At 33.7% G+C, this 20,740-nt stretch overlaps 1 protein-coding gene across 1 annotated transcript in view; it reads right to left on the minus strand.

The window, feature by feature from the left end:
• The window catches only part of ADAMTS20 (ADAM metallopeptidase with thrombospondin type 1 motif 20), a 144,190-nt gene that overhangs the window by 44,711 nt on the left and 78,739 nt on the right, over nt 1–20,740 (minus strand). The window contains exon 26 of the mRNA XM_007471614.1: nt 3,540–3,707. Within this exon, the coding sequence (XP_007471676.1) occupies nt 3,540–3,707 (168 nt within the window). The remainder of the gene's footprint in view (nt 1–3,539; nt 3,708–20,740) is intronic.

A 20,740-nucleotide genomic window follows, 5' to 3' on the forward strand; every position in this document is an offset into this window, starting at 1 on the left:
TCCCTTGCTGCTTCCGTCCTATTCCCATTTTTTTCACTCTTCTTACAGAGACACAAATATTTTTGCCTTGAAAAGTTTCTCGACACATGCCTCAAACCAGAGTATTACTCGTCTCAGCCCACTCAAAGATGGACCATCTTAAGTATCAAGAAAGATGATAAAGGAAGAGAGTTAACAGGCAGCACAGAAATTCAAAAGCAGAATTGCTGGCACTAGCTAGAAAAGATTGAGAAGCATAGTTCACCCAGCCCCAGAACAAAAAGACATCCTCTCTGACCTTGGCCTCAGCCTGTCTTCCTGGAAGAAAACTCACTTAACCTGGGTGTAAAGATGAAGAGACTCTGCATTCTTGGTCAGGGGCTGTGGGGTCTTAAGATTTACTATCTTTTTAGATTATAAAAGATATATATGTATACATCACAATTTTTTCAAATATGACTATATTTGAAATCAAATATTTAAATCAAATATGATTTATATATGTATTTTGGAAATATAGAAAATATGGAATTACAGAAATACAAAATCACTTAACCATGTCAGCATTTAGCAAATAGTTTCCAAAAAAATTTTTTTTCAGATTAGGTGTTTTGGGAAACAGGGGCACTAGCCGGTAGACTTGTGAGATTTTGGAACTCATATCACATTTGGTTCCAGCTCTGATCTTAAAATACTACAAAGAAAATAATGGGTCCCTGAAAAGAGGGACCAAGTAAGTGGCTGCTATCACGAGGCTCTAGATTCAATAGGGTTGCCTGAGATTCTTCAAGTATCTTTCTAAGCTGTCCGGCAGGTTTGCCATGATCAAGGGGAGGTGAGAATTCTGGATGATTTTTTTTTTTTTCTGAGTATAAAAACTACGTTTGGATGGCACTGAACTAAGCATGAGACAATGAGGATGCTAATACCCCATGCTAGCCTTAAAAACTTGAATTTACAAGTGAAGCTGGTATTCCCAAATAGGTAAAATTAGGTGAAAACAAAAACAAAAAGCCTGGTTCCAGAAATAAGAGGATGAGGCTTTTTTCTTTTTAAATGATTCCAGTATTTATTTTGCCTCTAAACTATACATCTGGACCCTAGGGACAAAGGACTCTATATAGCAATATTTGTTCCTGTTTGGCTGCAGTCATTAAAATGCATTACTAAATCCTTTCATTAAAAAAAATGATATCAAATACCAAATGAAGAGTGTTAACTTCAAAACTCATTTGAGCACCTCTGTGGTCACAGTTTGCCAAATAAGTCTTTCCATTAGAGGTACAATGTAAAATAGTAATAAAATGAAATTATAGTGAGGGATTCTAGTAAAGCAATTTTACAATTTATGCAGTTGGAACAAAGTAGCAACCAGTGATTATCTTGTAACTACCTCTGAAATTACACTTCTGTTGAATATATTATTATATGCAGCTCACAGCCTGCAATTGTTAACTTCATGTGGGTACTTTTTATGGAATAAATCAAAGCCAGCGACTTCACTAGTGGTCATTTGTTTCTGGCAGAGTTTTGGGGACTGTGTGGGTGTATGAAGCTAATTTCTATGACAAGGAAAACCAATTCAAAGAAAAAAAGCCGACTCTGTACAAAAGCATCTGTGTTTTTTATAGTCTTTACATATTCATATCTGTATCTTAGAAACCCCTGAAATACATTCCTTTAGTGAATCTTATATAACTTCAGAGTTGGTGGCAAGCCAAGGACAAGTTGTTAGCACCCATGATTGATTCACTGTTGTGGAGCTGGAGGTCAAGGGTCAGGAAGTGTCCCTCATGAATAGCAACCACAGCAGCTGCAGCAGCTGCAAGGCAGCAAAAGAATCCTGGGGATCAAAAGGGATGCTGGTGGCCAAAAAGCAGAGCCTCTCCCGCTTCCACTCCCATCCACCAGCGGCTCCTGCCTGCTGTCATTGAGAGAAGCTAGGGGATAACTAACTGAGGAGTCAAGGGAGACAGGATGGACCCAGTGTTTCTTTTTTGAACGACTTAGTAGGTAGTAGTGGCATTCACTAAATAAAACAGGTTAATGGGATATCTTTTAAATAATGGTCTCTGCCAAACTACAAACTTAATTTTATTTACTGTACCAAAATTCAGGGTAGAAGTAAGTGCTCAGATATATATTTTTTGTTTTGAGAAGAAAAACAGAGACATGTTTGCCCCTAGTTTTCAGTCAAAGATGAACCACAATTCTCAACACCCTAACACTTGACAGAGGCTATCTCTTCTACCCAGAAACCTGAGACGCTCACTCAATTTGGGAGCTTTCTATTCAAAAATAATGATGTGCTGACACTGTCACTTTTAAAGCTGGTGCTCTGCCACCAAGGATCTGATCTCACGGAGTGAAGGATGAAAACTTAGAGGCCCAGGGAAACCCCACTTCTAGCTCCTGTCTGAGCCCCTATCTTCCTAACATAGCTCCAACATCAGACAGAGACAAGGAAGTTCCATCAGCAGAAGATGAGGTTCTTTTTCCCATCGTAGGACTAGCTCCTCTAAGACACGGATAAGTATCCTGAGATACTGCTGAGAGAAGCCAGATAGCTTTGCTGAAATCCTAGCCCCACTGAAATCAGGCCTCAGGAAATTATTCTAGTTATCATTTCTGGCTTCATTTATGGCTTTTTCCTCCTTAATATTTCCCAGGCTGGTCTTTGCTGGACAACCACATTCAAATATATGGCTTTCCCAGTTTAGATCTGGAGGTTACTTCCCTGAGTGTGCCAGAGCAAGTATCCATCACCCTTCTTTTATAAACTGAGTTTTCAGCCTTGGTCTCATCTCCGTATCAGCTTCATTTTTTTTTTTTTTCTTGCGTTATGCGGGCCTCTCACTGTCGTGGCCTCTCCCATTTGCGGAGCACAGGCTCCGGACGCGCAGGCTCAGCGGCCATGGCTCACGGGCCCAGCCGCTCCGCGGCATGTGGGATCTTCACGAAACGGGGCACGAACCCGCGTCTCCTGCATCGGCAGGCGGACTCTCAAGCACTGCGCCACCAGGGAAGCCCTCAGCTTCATTTTTGCTGAGTCTTTCCAAGTGTGTCCACTCTGGCCTTAGACCAGCTGGGCTCCCTAGTTCTGTCATGTCCCTGACTCTTAAACCATCTCCAATTATGATCCATCTGGAACTTACCAGTCCCTTTTCCAAGTTGCAAACTCAGCTCAAATCCAAGACTTTAGTGTGGAAGCCAGACAGTTACTAAACACCTCATCATGTATATTTTACTGTTAGGTCACCTGGAATAATATTATAATCATCAGTAGCCTCCCTAGTATTCAGTAACAGAATTTCTTGTAAAGTTTACAACCACAAAAAAAAAAAAAATTAAAAGACTAATTTGTTATTAAGCTATGAACTTAGCAAATGTGTTAACACTGTACAATATTAATTCAGAGCATAGTGCAAAAAAATTGTGTAATAGAATAAAACACATTCAGTAGAGTAAAACTTTCAAGGTTATTGAAAGCATACAGAATGAATTAAGATTTTCTTTGTAAATGCAAAAATACATATATAATCATAAAACATCTTACATACCTCCTTCCATTTTTTGGCTTTCCATGAAGGGCATCTGACAGATCTACAAACTTTATGAGTTCGAGGTTTCTGTAGATGACTGCAATATTTTTCTTCTAATTTCCCGTGGAATTGGTCAACACAAATCACCTCACGGTACTTTAAACCTTTACCACAAGGAGCTGAGCACTGGAAAATAAATATGAATGCACTTGATTCATTTTATCTTTACTAATTTAAGTTTATCTGCAAGAAGTGTAAAATGAAGCAATCAAAACATCATCACTTTGATATTTCATCAAGATATACTTTGATATTTCTAATGAGAGAATTTAAAATTTGCCAAACTGCCCTCGACCATCACTGATGTTGATATGATAAGGTATCCATTTATTCTTCAAAAAAGTATTGATTGTCTACCATATACCAAGCACTCTTCTGGCACATAAATGCTTTAGATCTTTTGAGGTTAAAGACTATCTGAAGCTAACTCCTGTTATCACACATATTTCAATAAAACTTGCTTTCAATTTTGTATTGTCGCCACCTATTCAATTTTTAACCCCATATGTCTTGCCACAGTGCAAACTGTGCTTTGGATGTCAAAAACAAAACAAAACAAAAATCTCTCAATGTAGGAAACTATGAGAAAGCAGAAAATTAATTTTTTAAAGTGCAATTCAGTTCAGGTTTGCTTTTCACTTCCATCTGGCAACTGTATGTCCCCATCATCAACCCTCCAAAATATTTAGTGAAAAACAAATTACCTAAAATCTCTGTAAGGATATATGTAAAACAATGATCGGACTTCCTTTTTCAGCCAGTTGCCAATTTATGAGCAAGGCCAGTGTAGAGGAGAGGAAAGGCTTGGGCTCTGGCATTGAATACCAGCTCTGCCACTTACTATTTGGGTGACTTTAAGCATATTTCATCCCCTGGCCAAGCCTCGGTTTCTTCATTATAAAGTGATGATAATGACACCAATATTAGTGGTTTATTATGAAGATTAACATGAGATAAAGAATATGAGATAATATCTAATCCAGTCCTTTTACATAGGGTACATCTTCGGTGAACATTAGCTTCTTCTTCTACCATTTTCCTTCATATACTCTGAGGATGTTGACAATTTTCAGCATGATATATGTACCAGCAAAAAGTTAAGCAAAGAAGACGCGGATTCCAGATAATTCCTCTCATTCCTCTGAGACAGCTGGTTACATATGGTTTCATTTAGAAACATATACTAAGTTCTGAGAACATTAGATAATATATTATGCATTTTATGTATATTATGAGTTCAAAGAGTGGCTAATATAGAGTATTAGATGCTTAAAATATTTTAAATTAAAAAAAATGAATAGTTTTGGGATAATTTACCTTTATATGTTATCTGCAATACTATATCCCATTTGTGTAGGCAATTAATTTAGCTTGGTGCCTTGATTATTAAGGCATTACCATATCTGAGATGTTCTCTTCCTGCTAACACCTATAGCTTTACATGCCACTTAGAACACACTTTAATTCAGTGTGAATCGCTAACGGGTCTTGATAAACTGTATTACATGTACATTCTTTCCTGCTATTTTTTTTTTATTTTTTATTTTTGTATTGAAGTGTAGTTGATTTACAATACTGTGTTAGTTTCAGGTGTATAGCACAGCAATTCATATATATATATATATATATATATATACACACACACAAACATATATGTATGTATATATATTTTCTTTTTCATATTTTTTTCCCTTATAGGATATTACAAAATATTGAGTATAGTTCCCTGTGCTATACAGTAGGTCCTGTTGGTTATCTATGTTATATATAGTAGCATGTAAACATTAATCGCAGCCTCCTAATTTATCCGTCCCCCCACTTTCCCCTTTGGTAACCATAAATTTGTTTTCTATGTCTGTGAGTCTATTTCTTTTTGGAAATAAGTTCATTTGTATCTTTTTTTTTTTCAGATTCCATATATATGCAATATCATATGATATTTGTCTTTGTCTGGCTTACTTCACTTAATATGATAATCTTTAGGTCCATCCATGTTGCTAGCAGCAAATGGCATTGTTTCATTCTGAATGTGCCCAATCTCATCTTTCCTACTACTGACCTTCTCTTTCAGACCTATCTTTATGCTCTACTCCTCTTGGCCTCTTATCTTGGGCACTTCCCTGTCTGTTTCTTGACTACATTGTTTATTTTTCAAAGAGTATAACATAGTTTATACTAAAAACATCACATACTATTGAGTACCAGGCGTATATTATCTGGGAGTATACATACATGTTCACACATACAAGAATGTTTTTCTCCTTGGTTTTGTATTTTTTCTAACTTTTAAACTGTGACTTTTTGAACAAAGGAGGATTTATTACTCTCCCTGATAGTCCCGTGTAAAAAGTAATCATTATTGTGAATACTCATGATATAAGCCCAGTAGTACTTGTGGAAGATGGAAAAATGTTTACTATTTTATTCACTCTATGAATATTATTGAGTTTCTGCCATATACCAAGAATAGCATACAAATATAGATTCATTAACCAACCTTGACTTACCCTCAAAGTGCTTATAATCTAAATGACACCATCTATTAAATGAATAATGCCAGAGTACATCTTAAATAATATTAAATTCAATAAAGATCAGAATAAAAATACTACAAGACAGTAAAAACCATTAAGATAATACAATAAAAATATTATTGAATTAAGAAAATAGTGAAAAGTCATTTCTTTATGGGATATTTGGTAAGCACTCAGGAAGAGGTGATATTTAAACTCAGTCTTGAAGATGTAGTTTTGTTGATGGACAAAGACAGATGGTCTTGTATATTTGTTTGATGTGCCTTATCTAATGCCCATGTGTCTCTGTTTTGCAAAATTCTCATAGTTCTTTTATCAGTGCCAAGAATCCAAGAATCACGCAGTAAACATGCAGTAAATTGTTGATATTTCTGATAAGAATGACCAAATCATTTACGAAACTAAGTAACACAAGAAGAGACATTAAAGATTCTACCTTAGAATTGAACAATGCATTTCCTCTATAAGCAGCATTTGTGAGTGGAATGTAAACTGGGACATTACAGTTCACTACCAAAGTGAGGACTGTTTCTCACAAAACTGAATAGCCTCTCCTCATCTAACTGGAAGTCACCTTTTATTCTTTCTCTTCTTTGTTATTCTAATCTGTAACCAAGACTAGTATTAAACATAATTTTAAACATATTGCTTCCTTATTTTTTTCAAGAACTGACAATGAATCTCTGTTGTCCTTAATACAATACGAAAACAAACCTCCTCCCTGCTTTCTTGATCCACCAAATTTCAGTCAACATCCCTTTCCAGCAGAATAGTCTGTTTCTTTTCAACACGCAACCTTTGCTCTACTTACGTATAACATAATTACTTTCTCTTTAGGGTGACATTTTCACTCACCACAGTGCCTGATTCATATTATTTCCTTTTACTTCAACTAATCACTTGTCCTGGTGCTTTCTAAATAGTACTTATCCTTAAAGCTCTAAGTCCACCCCATGTCTAAGGTGAATACATATCAATCTTTCACTTCTCTGAACTCTTCTGTCTCTGTTTTTGGCACTTCATCATTTTCTATTTTTATCACATACTTTATCCAAACTTCTAGAGGTCAAGGACCTTTTAGATCACCCACGTCACCCACAAAGTGGAAGGTACGATAAATATCAGCTGATTAATTGATGTTGATTCTTGGTGCAAGCAGTTATTTGTTTTTATTAAACTCTAAAATAATTTATTAAAACAGTTTACTTTTCCATGAAATATATTTATTGGATATTAAACTCAAAGTCTTCTAGGAAAGATAGACAAAATGTATAAAATCAAAGAATTGCAAAGTAAATTATGCTTTCATTACACTTATAAAGAAGCACTCTCTTTCCCCAAGATCTGAAAAGGAATAATAAGTACATTATTTTATCATGTCTGATGACTTCCATGTGGGCATTTAAGTAAAAGAGAACACATTATGCAAAGAATTATGTTTTGGTTGGAACGAAGCATTCATAGAGTAAATAACTAGTGAAATGTTACCTTCTTTCTCTCAAACCACAATACATTCTGAGTTGTAAAGTTTCCACAAAATAACTTATTTGGTAGAAAAACCCAAACATGGTCATTCTTTGCTCTGAGACCCCAGTAATTATTCTCATTTTTGTTTTTCTCTATTTTATATCCCTGATACCATCTTATTCCCTTGAGGTTTTATTAACTGTATAATTTTTTTGAACTTTATTTTATTTTTTACACAGCAGGTTCTTATTAATCTGTTTTATACATATCAGTGTATACATGCCAATCCCAATCTCCCAATTCATCCCATCACCACCACCACCACCCCATCCCTCTTTCCCCCCTTGGTGTCCAGACGTTTATTCTCTATATCTGTGTCTCTATTTCTGCCTTGCAAACTGGTTCATCTGTACCATTTTTTGATTAACTGTATAATTTATTTCCAGCATTCTCATCAAAAATTTTTTTCCTTTAAAATCATCTCTGTCATCCTTAGTTGACAGTCTTACTAACTAACTCTTTCTGAGATTTTTCCATGAATACTAGGGAGCAATAGCTATAGGAAGTAGTGACATTAAATGTAAGTAATCTGAATTGACTATTCCTTTAAATTAGGTGAAGACACGTGCTATTTAAGGAAAACAGGGCATTCAAAGCAAATGTAGAATTTGCAAGCCCTAAAAATAAAATAGAATATCCAGAATTGTGCAGGTTGACTGACACATTCAGTCTCAAGATGGACAGTTGGAATTAATGAGTCCATTTTCACATGATTAACTTTGGAACAAGTCTATTCTTGTTTTTCAAATGAAGTTGTACATAATTACAGAATGATTACTTCTGATAATGGAAGTGTGAATTATTGCTTCGTTTGCATATAAGGATACTATAGAAGAATGAATGAATTGACAATTTGTGAGAAACTTGTTGTTAATTTAATTCTAGAAACTTAAATTGCAAGACAAAATAAAACAAGGAAATGAAGTTTACCTAGCTCCAGTTCTAGGAAATGGAAAACCGTGGGGTTTGCGTGTGTGTGTTAGACTTTCATAAACTGTAATGGTGATTGGGTTTCTATCCTCTCTGAAAGTAGTGGGAAACATACTGATATTGGGAGAATTAGTATGTACCTCAATTAACAATAAAATAGACCTGAAAAGTAACAGTTACACTATACCCTTGTCATGTATAAACTGCCTTTTACTGACAACAAACTGGGTAACTGTATGTAAGTTCTTTAATCTCACTCAACCTCTATTTTTCATATGTAATATTAGTAAAAGAATAACTATTTCATATAAATGTCTGGGTAAAGGTAAGGAGAAAGGAATTTTTTAAACTAGAGAAGGGGCTAAACTTAAAAAACTCTAAAGAATTTATGCTATAGCAAAATGTAAAAAAATATTAAAATTAATAAAGAATAAAAAGAATCCTGCAAAACTTAATGTTAATTATATGAAGGACAACCTTGAAAATGTCTCCCATAATGTAAAAGCGAATGGGAAGATGACATAGAGAGAGAGAATATTGTTTCCTGGAAAACACTCTGCTCTTTCCCAGATCACGACATTTGCACATGTCATGTCCTCCAGTCCCAGCACCCTTCTTCTATTTCAATCTCTACATATTTTTCAGTGCTGAGTTTTAAATCTCATTCCCTCTGCAAAGCCTCCTTTGGCTGCTGGAGGATATCAGTCCAGGCTAGATTAGGTGTGGCTCTTACAGAGCTTTTATACATCAATACCTGGTTACCTCTTCCCCTGTTTCTTTTCCCTGCTAGACTATAAATTCTACTGAGAACAGATTTATTGCAGGAAATCATGAAAAGTAGAAAGAACCCCAGAATCACTTGTTCCTAATTTAACGTGTTATGAACCATTCTTCTCAAAATAAGAAATAATTGTACCATTGTACCATGAACCATAGTTCTCCTAAAATAATAACTATTTCACTGGTGCTACCTTAGCTGACTTTAGATGGTATGTTTTAAATTTAATGCTTAAATTACATAGTAATGGTCAGCCTCAATTTTAGCTATAAAGATCCCTTAGCTAGCTCTTTGAAAACCAGAGAAAAAAAGAAGAGAACCTGAAGTTTGGTCTACTGAAAAACAAGTGAATTCAAAGTTAAGAGTAAGAATTAATTATTCATGGGATCTATTTTAATTAAGTTTGACTAGAAAAGTAGCTAGGCAAAAAAAAAAAGTAGCTAGACTAGAAATTTGGCTAGAAATGTCTATTTCACTTGCCACTGCATAGTGTCATCTATGGATGAAGGAGTATATTTTTGTTTCTATGTTCCTCACGTAAACTTTAGCTAAATAACTCTAAGAATAAGTACTAAAACTAATATTTGACATTTTATATTAGAAAATTATTAGAAACACTTAATATTAGAAAAGAGCTATAACATCAACTATAAGTTCTACATTAAATATTTTTAATGATTATCAAGATAAGCAACCAATCAGTGAAAGCACAGGTTTTACAGAAAAACTCAGCAATTCACATAGATTCTCAGTTTTTTATTTAAAATTTCCTAATTAATTCAATATATAGTCTAAATATTTTCCAGTTCTCTAAATGGACTTCAATCAGTAAATTTGGCAATGTCCCCATTGTTTAAAGTCAGCAGGGTCAGCTAGTCGTTCAAGGTCAATTAGTCAGAACTAGAAGTATCTTGTAACAATAAAACTACATCTTCCTTAACATACCTCTTCATTTGCTGATAAGGAAAATATTTAACATCAAACAAGTATTATCAAAATTTGATAATACTATTGTAAACATTTTATTCTATATTATGGTTTATCACAACCCATTTCAGGGATAGTTAAAAATAATGACATTTAGTTTTTCAGCTATCAGAAACAGCATAATTTGACTTAATTTTAGTTTTCCAATGTTGTTATTATGCAAAAAATGACTAACAAGAAAATACAAAACTGAATAAGTGAGTTACTATTAATCAATTTCACTTTGCTTTGCAGAATCTTTGGAATTTTCTGGTTGTTTTTTGAAACATAATCGTTAAGTCATCAAACAACCTAATGAAGAAAGGAATTTTTACTTTATTTCTAGATGTCACATTATCTCTGTTTCCTGACAGCAAGGTCCACAGTCATCTGTTGAAAATGTGAAAGCTCACAACTGGATGGCTGGGAGTCATGTCTATCCTATTGCTTACTGTATGACAGGTATTAGCTAAGACAACCAAGGAAAACCTGCTACCAAAGTGACAAAGGGGTTCACACAGTCTTTTTGTTTTAGGAGAGCTAAACTCACAGAAATGCAATCATTACATGTTACAAATCTAAGTCCAAATATACCTTCTCACTACAAACCAGAAATGCTTTCCATCAAGACAGATGCAACTGAATAAGTAGCATCAATTTACAATGAAAAAAAATGGAGAGGTTTTGATTTAAACACAAACATATCATAGTAGCTAAAACATAATCAGGTACTTGAAGTGTCTCTGTGGAAATAATTTGAGAGGATTAGTTGTGGTTTTCTTTGTCTTTATGGCAATTCCAAAAGTATCAATGAATTTCTCACTATAGGAATATGTATTATTTATCTTTGTTTTGAACTTTTCAAAACTAAACGATTATATGCTTCTATAGTAAAGTTAAATTTTAAATTTTTCATGGAAAATTTTTGATCATAGTTATTTTGCCAGAGAATTTTTTTAAACGATGTTTTGGTGATTATGTTAAATGTCTTTACAACACTCTTATGAAACAAAAAAATTGTCTATGAAATGACATATTACAAAGGGAAATAATAGAGTTTCAGGTCAATCCAGAAATTAGATATTCTATGGAATAAAACACTATTGTGTGTATGCACCCATGGATATATATGTTTCATTTTTTCTTTCTGATTTTTAAGAAGCCTATTATAACATTCTCTAAATAAAATAAAGAGGCTAATCAAACAAACAGGCCACAGCTAAACCCCAGGAACAGCATGGTTTTTCTAAATTTCAGGAAGACAACAATAACTATCTATCTAAGAGAAAAGCCCCACTATAGAAAAATCTTAGCTATGAGTTTTATACAACTATTAATACTTTGTAATTAAAGGTATTACTCACAATGGTGGAATACTATTTTAAATTGAGCTCCAAAACTATTAGAGAAGTAAAACATTAAAGTAGTTAGAGCAAAACAGCCAGAGTATAGTAGAGTAGGGTATCTCTCTATTTAAAGAGAAGCAAAAAAATGACAAAAATATGCATATCAAGAGTAGAGTGTCAACTCTGTAAATATAGTACTGCTACTGTTCCTTTAATTCAATGCATATGTGCAGTAAGGAGTAAGATACTAAATCTTATCAACAGGGACCCCATTCATAGTATTTCCTGAAAGATTATACTTAGAGTTTTAAAGTTTAATGGAGTTTGAATATTTCCCTTTTAACCTGTTACAGACACCTTTTGACTATGCAGCTTTAATAATCCAAGACAGCATTTGGTTTTTAGAATATGTACTACTGAAATATTTCATTCAGTTGCATTGTATCTGATTATATTTAAAATCTGCAAATTTAGACATTTAAAATTTTTCAAGTCAGATTCATTTGCAAAGATGCTTGAGTCTCAACTTAAAGGACAAAGAAATACATGCTTAATAACAAACATATCCAATAAACTTTCACTACATTTATATTATTGTTAAAATTATAATATTTTAATTTCTATTTCATGTTCTAAAATTTTTTTGGGGGGTATATATGTATATATTTACATACACACACAAAATGGATTTACAGTTCTAAGCTAATCAATGCAACACAATTATCTCATGTATAATTTATCTGGCTAATTCAATTGCAAGTAATATTTAAAGATAATTTACTATAATATAGTTATGGCTATGGAAAAATTTTGTGATTATTTTCACTTTCAAATATAAAACCTGAAGCAAAATTGCAATAACTCATGCAAGTACTTTATACAGAAAATTTCACTTATCATATACTGTTTTCCACACATAAATATTAGGAAATTGGGATAAAAATCACCCCAGTATATGATAACTAAAATACTCAATTATTGGATTCATTTTCTTCAATAATAAGATTTGATAAACAATCCTTATAAACCTGCAAACATGAGTTACTGAATTCAGGTTTATTTTGCTAGAAGCAACAGTAAATGTAATTCTAATTCAAAATGTAAGCACTATTTGTAGCAAATAAAATTGCTCAGGAAAAACTGGCATTAGTTTAAAGCTTGTAGATTATTCTTTTAACTTTCTGTCTAATAGTATAGTGTGTGTGCATTACAAAGGAGTAATGAACATTTCAGACTCCTCTGTAAAATCTCATCTAAAGAGTTCCTGTTCAGAGATTTTATTGACTCACTAACACAAATCTTAACAATTACATGGTATCAGAAAAAAAATTGTTACAGTCAATATGAGAATAATATAACTCTTGTCTAATTTTAACAATTCTTTAGGGGCCATTATTGTGCATTTACTTTTTCTTGATGTCTTTATACAAATCACAACAACTGGGACGTTACTTTTGTTAGATGGTATAGCACGTTCCTTGATTAAAAAAACCCCACATTTTAACCCCTGGGAGCTGCATTCAGAACCATGAGCATCTGCTTTCCTGGATGGAACAAAGCAGAAAACTATTCAGTGTGGGTAGACCATAAAAAGGTAAAGAGATCAGAAAAATAACTAAAGCATACCTTTAAAAAAACAGATTGACTTTCAAGACATTACTTACTATGGTAACATTTACAAAATTCTTAAAATCAAGTGCCAACAGAATAGCAGGATTTACCATTTCAAGTTTCTACAAATGTTTTCATGCTAGCTGTGGGAGTTAACAGAAGTAAAGCCAAGAAGTTTGCTTTCAAGTAGGGTTATAAAGATCTGAAAAGGAATATGCACAGAGAACTCTCAGATGAGAAATAAAAAATGAACTCTATGAAGGCTTTGATAAGGGAAAAGTCAGAGTTGAAATTAAAGGAGCGATACCCACTGCACCTATTTATGTCTATTTATCATATGCAATAAAAGTTGTGAGGCAAAAATGTTTTCGGGATTAATTTTTCAGTGAACTTAAGCTAATTTTAAAATTATATTAATCATTATTTATGTTAAAATTTAAGGTGGGGTTTTATAGTTTTTAGTACTGGGGAGTGGAAGACAGAATAATAAAAAGGGCATGGGATTTGGAATCAGAGACCTACACTCGAACCTCAATTGTCAGCAGATGAACAGCCTTGGGCTAGGTGCTTAACCTTCCTAGTCCTCAGTTTTCTCATCATAAAGTGGCAATAATAACACCTAAACCTCAGGGTAGTTGTGAGATTAAAGGTGATAATGCATGAATGAACCTAAAACAGTGCTTGACACAATACTCTAAAGTCATATTAATCCTCTGTTCCCCTGTCTTTTTCTTCCTTTCTCAAATCCTCAGTAAATAAATTTAAAAAAAGGTAGTGAAAATACAATCCATGGTGTGGGTTTCTCTATTAAACACTTGAATGGAATAGGGGCATGGTTCAACACTCATACATTTGTAGCTCATTCAGTAGTGAGAGAAGGAGGGTAACCACCTCAAAGGAATTCAGGTAAGACCCTAACTTGTTCCCTCTGTAAAAAAATTCTGTTTACCAAGATGCTGAAAAACTCATCAGACATACTTCAAGTTATTTCAGAGTGGAGAGAAGGAAGAGAAAGTAGAATAGGAGGTGAATAGACATATGGTCAAAAAAACAAGAACAACAAAAACCGTTAAACAGTTTCCATTAAAAATGATGGAGTGATCATATGTGTTCATTTCCCCCTCCCTCCTTGATTTTTTTTCAACCCACAAAGTCAAAGCAAATAAAACAGACTGGAAGATGCAAAGAAGAGAAAAGACCAATGTGAAGCAAGACAACCTTGTACCTACAAGACCTCTGAGCCACTTAGCACCTGGATGCAACAAGAAGGGCTACATCTCCTCAACCCCTCTTTAGGCAGATGAGGGGTTTATTCTTTGGAGAAATTAAATTGCGGGAGTTCCAGAGTTGGGGATGCTGGAGGAATATAAGGGAATTCCTTCACATTGAACTCTTGCTCCTTAGTCTTTCTGCCCAGAGTACTCTTGCTCACTGGCAGGGCGTTCAAGTGTTCTTCTCTGAGAAACTGGGTCTCCAAGAGAAAAGACCTTAAACTATTGACTTACAGGGAATATCATCAGTCACTAGATGCTATCCAAACGCAGTTTCATATCAATTCTCTAGTGCCTTACTCTTAAATATGAATGAGCTGCAGAAAATTATCAACTTTTGAAAGAAAAGACTTCCATAGGAAAACCAGAAAACCACTCCCACCCTTACCCAAAGAAAGGGTCCAAAGGATAAGGAGACCATCAAGAGAGAATCTCCCCTCAAAAAAACAGTAATTAATATGAGAGAGAGAGAGATTAGATGTTGTATGGGCAAAAGAAGAATAGAACACTATGACCCCAAAGCAATTAGAATGCAAGAAAAGGCTTTGGATAATTAAATATGTAATAACATAAATAATTCAAGAGATGGTTTATACACTGACAAAGTTTCCCATCAAGTAAAACCAAATGACAGAGATGGAAAATAAGAGAATTAAAACAAGAGAATTAGAGGATCAAGAATTCTAATATTCAACTAGAAAGAGTTCAAGAAAGAACAATGAAAATAGTTGCATAGATATTATCCAAGAAATAACAAAATTGATTTTCTCAGCACAAGTCTCCTTAATGAAAGTGCCTATAGAATGCCTAACAAACTGAATTTTAAACACACACAAACACTAAGTCACTTTATCATGCAATATCAGAACAACAGGGACAAGGATACCAAAAGCTTCAGTGACACAGACAGGAAGACAAAGGCACCTACAACAAATCAGGAGTCAGAATCACCAGACATCTCAGAATGCTAGAGGATAAGGTAATCCCTTAAAAATTCTGAGGGAAATTATTTTCAAGCCAGAATTCTAAAACCAGCCAAATTATCAATGAAATATGAGGACTGACCAAAGACATTTTCAGATTTGCACAAAAGGAAAAATGTACCTCTCATTTTTCATCTTTCCAGAAGATACAGGGAAAAGTGTTTTCATATGCAAGAGTAAATTAAAACAAAAAAAAACATGTGATGCAAGAAAAAGTCATCATAATTGAAACTGAATGAAAAGACTTCATAGGATTAGAGAATGGTCAGCAAGGTTGTTTGTCCTGGCCAGATCAGAAGAGGATGAATGGGGGTCAGGGGACTCTGGGAGGAGTCTAGGAAAGAGAAATATCTGAGCATTTAGAAAAAAACATTCATAGAGATTTTATATACCTGTTCAAGTACTTGAGAGAAAAAATAATAATTGGAACATTCAAAGAAAAACTAAGCAAATTTTTAAAGGAAGCAATTACTAACTCTAGGAAAATCAGAGTTGTGCAAGAAAGGAGCAGTGCTTTAGGGACCTCCTTGGTGGCACAGTGGTTAAGAATCTGCCTGCCAATGCAGGGGACACAGGTTCGTAGCCCTGGTCCAGAAACACCTGCTGCAAAGCAAGTAAGCTACGTGCGCAACAACTACTGAGCCCCTGCGCCTAGAGCCTGTGCTCCGCAGCAAGAGAAGCCACCGCAAAGAGAAGCCTGAACACCACAGTGAAGAGTAGCCCCCGTTCACTGCAACTAGAGAAAGCCTGCGTGCGGCAACGAAGACCCAACGCAGCCAAAAAATAAATTAATTTTTCAAAAAGGAGCACAGTGCTTCAAAGTACACTACTTGGCTTCAGAGTGACGTAAGGAACACTAACTGTTGACTGAATCAAGATTTATTTTGAAGATAGGATTGTAGAATTAGCAGTCCATTTAGGAATTAAATAGTCAACCTCTATAAAAGGAAGTCAATAGGTAATTTTTTTTTTTTTTTTTGATGCATCAAGAAATAGCAGAGTAAGCCTGTTTGGGAATAAGGAAGTACGTATCAGAAGACATAGATAAAAGGATTTAAAGATTAATTCTGGGTTAGGAAAGACTGCAACAGGAGATAGCTTTTTTTCTTTATCAGCATTTTAGCACCACTTATTTTTTTAACTATGTACATGCTTTACATTAATAAGACTATATTCAAAACTGTAATCGACGATATTTAGTTCATTAATGGAGATCAATGCCAAACTGGGTGAGCTCTCTCTAGAGGTATGTGCTGGAGCTCTGGATCCACCTGAGCATGGAGGAGACTATTAATTACTTTATGAAGACATGAAATGCACGCTTCCCAATTTACTTGTGACATAAAGTTGGAAGGATTTATTTAAAAGTCAAATATGAGAATTTAAATAAAAACTATATGAATGCAAACTACTAGAGAAAAAATAGAAGTTCTATACTTTTACTTAAAAATATCTACTGCTAAGGAAAAATAAAATGATTAATAACAGTATCATATACCATACATATTAGGCTTATACTGATGTAAGATCAGTATAAAAAAAACTAGGTGACCACTAGGAACTGAAATTTGATGCAATATTGATTATATTGGACTCAGTGTTCATATCAAGTGTGGCAATATTCTTTTTACAGTTAGACCATTTTTGCTAATGAATGAAATTCTAGATGTTAGATTTTGAGAGAGAAGTAAAAAAAGGTGATTGCGATGATGAAAGAGTTGAACAAAATAAATATATTTAACCAGGAAAACAGAAAAATCGCTGCCTTCAAGTATTTGCTCTGTAGAGGAGGAATTTGATGTATTCTTACATCAGGATGCAGAATGAGAGTTACAGAGAAATATTCCATATATATCAATTTTACCTCAAAATACAGAAGAGCAAATCATATAATTTTCCTAAAAAGAAGTGGATTATGTTGTGTTATGTACGGTCTCCAACTTTAGAAAGGTTCATCAACATAGAAACTGTGTATAATTCAGATGAGAAACTTAGTAAATAATGTATGCTTTGTGTAGAAGGATAGGAAAGAGGAAATTGAAAGTCTCTCCCAATTTTAAAGGTATAATACCAAAAAATGTAAGAAAACAGTATTTTTTAAAACATTTCAAGAATCACAATAATTTAACTTTTTAGATATATTTTCATGGGTTTATTTTTAAAGTTGTATTATTTACTCAAACCTGAAAATGCAAATTTCTGCACACCTGAATTACAGGACATCCGTTGGTAGGAGAATATGCCATCCTTTACTTCTTAAGAAATTTCAAATAAATTTTATAGTTTTATATTGCCTCATTTACTATGACATAGGTATCTGAATGAAATCATGAAGTTATTCCCAGGGTTTTAAATTTTAGTTTCTGATAAAATAGCTTTCAAAAAAGAATCTGCTATTTATTATCATAGCCAAAGCTAAAATCTTTCCAACTAATTTCTCTTTTGAAAACTTCTCTAGAGTTTTCCTAAGCACTAAAATATATATACATGGAAACATTTTCCCAGTCAATAAGGAAGTGAGTTTTATGTGCAAGTTTTCTCCATATTTTGACTTAAAAATACCTGTAAAAAATCCTCATAGTTTGAGAGTGACACAGGCATAAAAACTTGAAGACAATGTTTAATTTCATGAAATACAAATAACGTCTCCAAAGCTCTCCTCAATATAAACCATAATCTTAAATGGCCTATTTAATTATATCTAAATAAATACCATATCCTTGTTAACATAATAGAAATTTGGATATTAGGATGATTTTCATGTATAAATTGTGCATCAACAAAAATAACTAGACTTTCTACCAAAATATGCCCACACATTAAAGATGCTGAAATAAAAAATAAGTGAGAATTCTAAACTTAATAAGGTCAGAAACCACATCTATAAATGTTTACTGAATAAATGAATAAAAAAATGCTATGTAGAAAAAAATGAGCAAATACATACAAACAAACATCACTTAAATATGCAGTTTATGTTATCTGAATAAGGTAGAGTTGAATGGCCCTTAATTCTACAAAAATTACATAGACAAGAAAGCTTCATGTAATTTAGATCTCTTTCTCCAAGATTTTTGTTGTTGTTTTACTGATTCTATGGGGTGCCTTGTGGATCAGCAGAGATGAGAAGCATCTCCTGGTTTCATCTAAAATTAAGATCTTGCCAATTTTAGCAACGAAATCTGACTTGGAGACTGGAGGCCATATGAGCTCCTACTGTTCTTTTGAGCCTGGATGCTGAAGAAATGTCCACTGATATGAGAGGAGCCAGGCCTGATTATCTTCCCTATTCCCAGATCTGAAAATATTCCTAAGGCCCATGAACAAACAGTAAAAAAGCTTCCCTCAGATGGAAGGATGCAAACTCTGGTGGTAGAATATGGAGTCATTTTTTATTAGTGTGGCAGTAAAAAGTTCCTTTTATTCTTTCACTTTCCTATAAAGAATATATTCTCACAGAGTACACATCACCATTTACATGGTACAATTTGCACATTTTAATTCTCACACTATATTTAATGATATCCCAGAGTGATTAATCTTTAATCACACAAAATGCTTTCTGGTTCTACCTATTGAATATTATTATATTTGCATTTGTTTAAGATGGGTAAAGTCTACTATAAGAAAAAATACTTTTGTGAATATGTTTATACCCTGAAAAAATTACAGGCTAGAAATAAAAATGGTTCTACTTTGGGCAAGCCTTTTTTTGACAATTTTAATAATTTTACCAAAGTTCTCTTCCCCAGAAGTCTGACTGCTTGCCACAGTATTTTCAATTCTGTTTTTATTTATATTTTGGAACTAGATTAGAGTCATATTTCCTGCTATTAATAAATATCACATTAAAAGAAACGTTTGTCTCAAAAATGATGATAGTCATCTCTTTAAATGTATTAATTTGTTGTTGCTTTAGTCTTTTTTTATCCAGCTGTAATATGTAATATCTTCTATCTCCTGATACATTCGTGTTTTTATCCTCCACACCAAGTACTATGCAACCATCATTAACACACACTAACTGCTATGTAAATATCTACTGAATGAATAACTTAAGAGAAACCCATGAAGATTATAAATTTTAAAGTCTGATAATATCAAGTGTTGAGAAGGATGTGGAACAACTGTAATTCCCATACAACCCTTCAGAAAATTGTCAATAATTACTAAACCAGAACCTAAGCATTAACCAAGATTCAACTCCTGTCTACCTACCCAACAGATGTGCATATACATGTTCACCAAAAACATGTGAGAGATGTTCGTAACAGCATTATTTGTAAATCCCAAATTAAAAACAACTCCAATTGCTTGTCAAGTGGAGAATATTCATATAAATTCATTAATTTATTCACACAACAAATTTATTCATACAGTACTAGAATGTAATAAGAAACAATTACATGCAACATGAATGAATCACACAAATGTCATATTGTGACTCTCACAAACAAATTCTCTAAATTCCATTTATATAAAGTCCAAAGACAGGCAGAATTATCAGTGATATTTGATGTCAGAATACGGGTAGCTTTGGGGGGTATAGTGATTGCAAGGGGTATGTGGGGAAATTTCTAGGGTGCTGTTCTTGATCTGGGTGCTGGCTACTCAGGTGTATTCACTAAAATTCACTGAATTGTACCTTTATGATTGAAAGTATTTCTGAATGTCACATTTCCTAAAAGTTTGAAGAAGAAGCCAAACTCTAGTCCGAATTGATTTCTTTCTTACACTAGAGTATTGTTGCTTCAGTAGATCTTGTTTCAGATTGTTCAATGTGTTATACTTATCTACTACATTTGGAGTTTTAGCTTTTTGAGGAAAGAGTTAGTACTTATTATTGGATAAGTGATAATAAAAAGCAAAATACATTGAGTCTTTAAGTAACAGGCCCTATGCTAATCACTATACCCATTGTCCATTTAATACTAAAAACTGTCCTCTTTCAGTTGGCACTATTATTATATTCTATGAAACAAAATCTTCGAAATGTTCAGTAACTTTCCAAAAGTCACTCAGTTAAATAATAGCAGTTTTAACTCAAACGTAGGCATTCTAACACCACAACTCGTACTCACAAGATCTAGAATAGACTTACTATTAAAAATTTCAGTAGGCTTAGGAATAATGATATCGATTCAAACTCTTTTGGTAAATGAAAATTTACATTTCTCTTGGTGAAGTCAAGATTGTATTCTCTTACGTGAAAC

Source organism: Lipotes vexillifer, unplaced genomic scaffold (genome assembly GCF_000442215.2).
Source record: "Lipotes vexillifer unplaced genomic scaffold, Lipotes_vexillifer_v1.1 scaffold964, whole genome shotgun sequence".
Classification (NCBI taxonomy): Eukaryota; Metazoa; Chordata; class Mammalia; order Artiodactyla; family Lipotidae; genus Lipotes; species Lipotes vexillifer.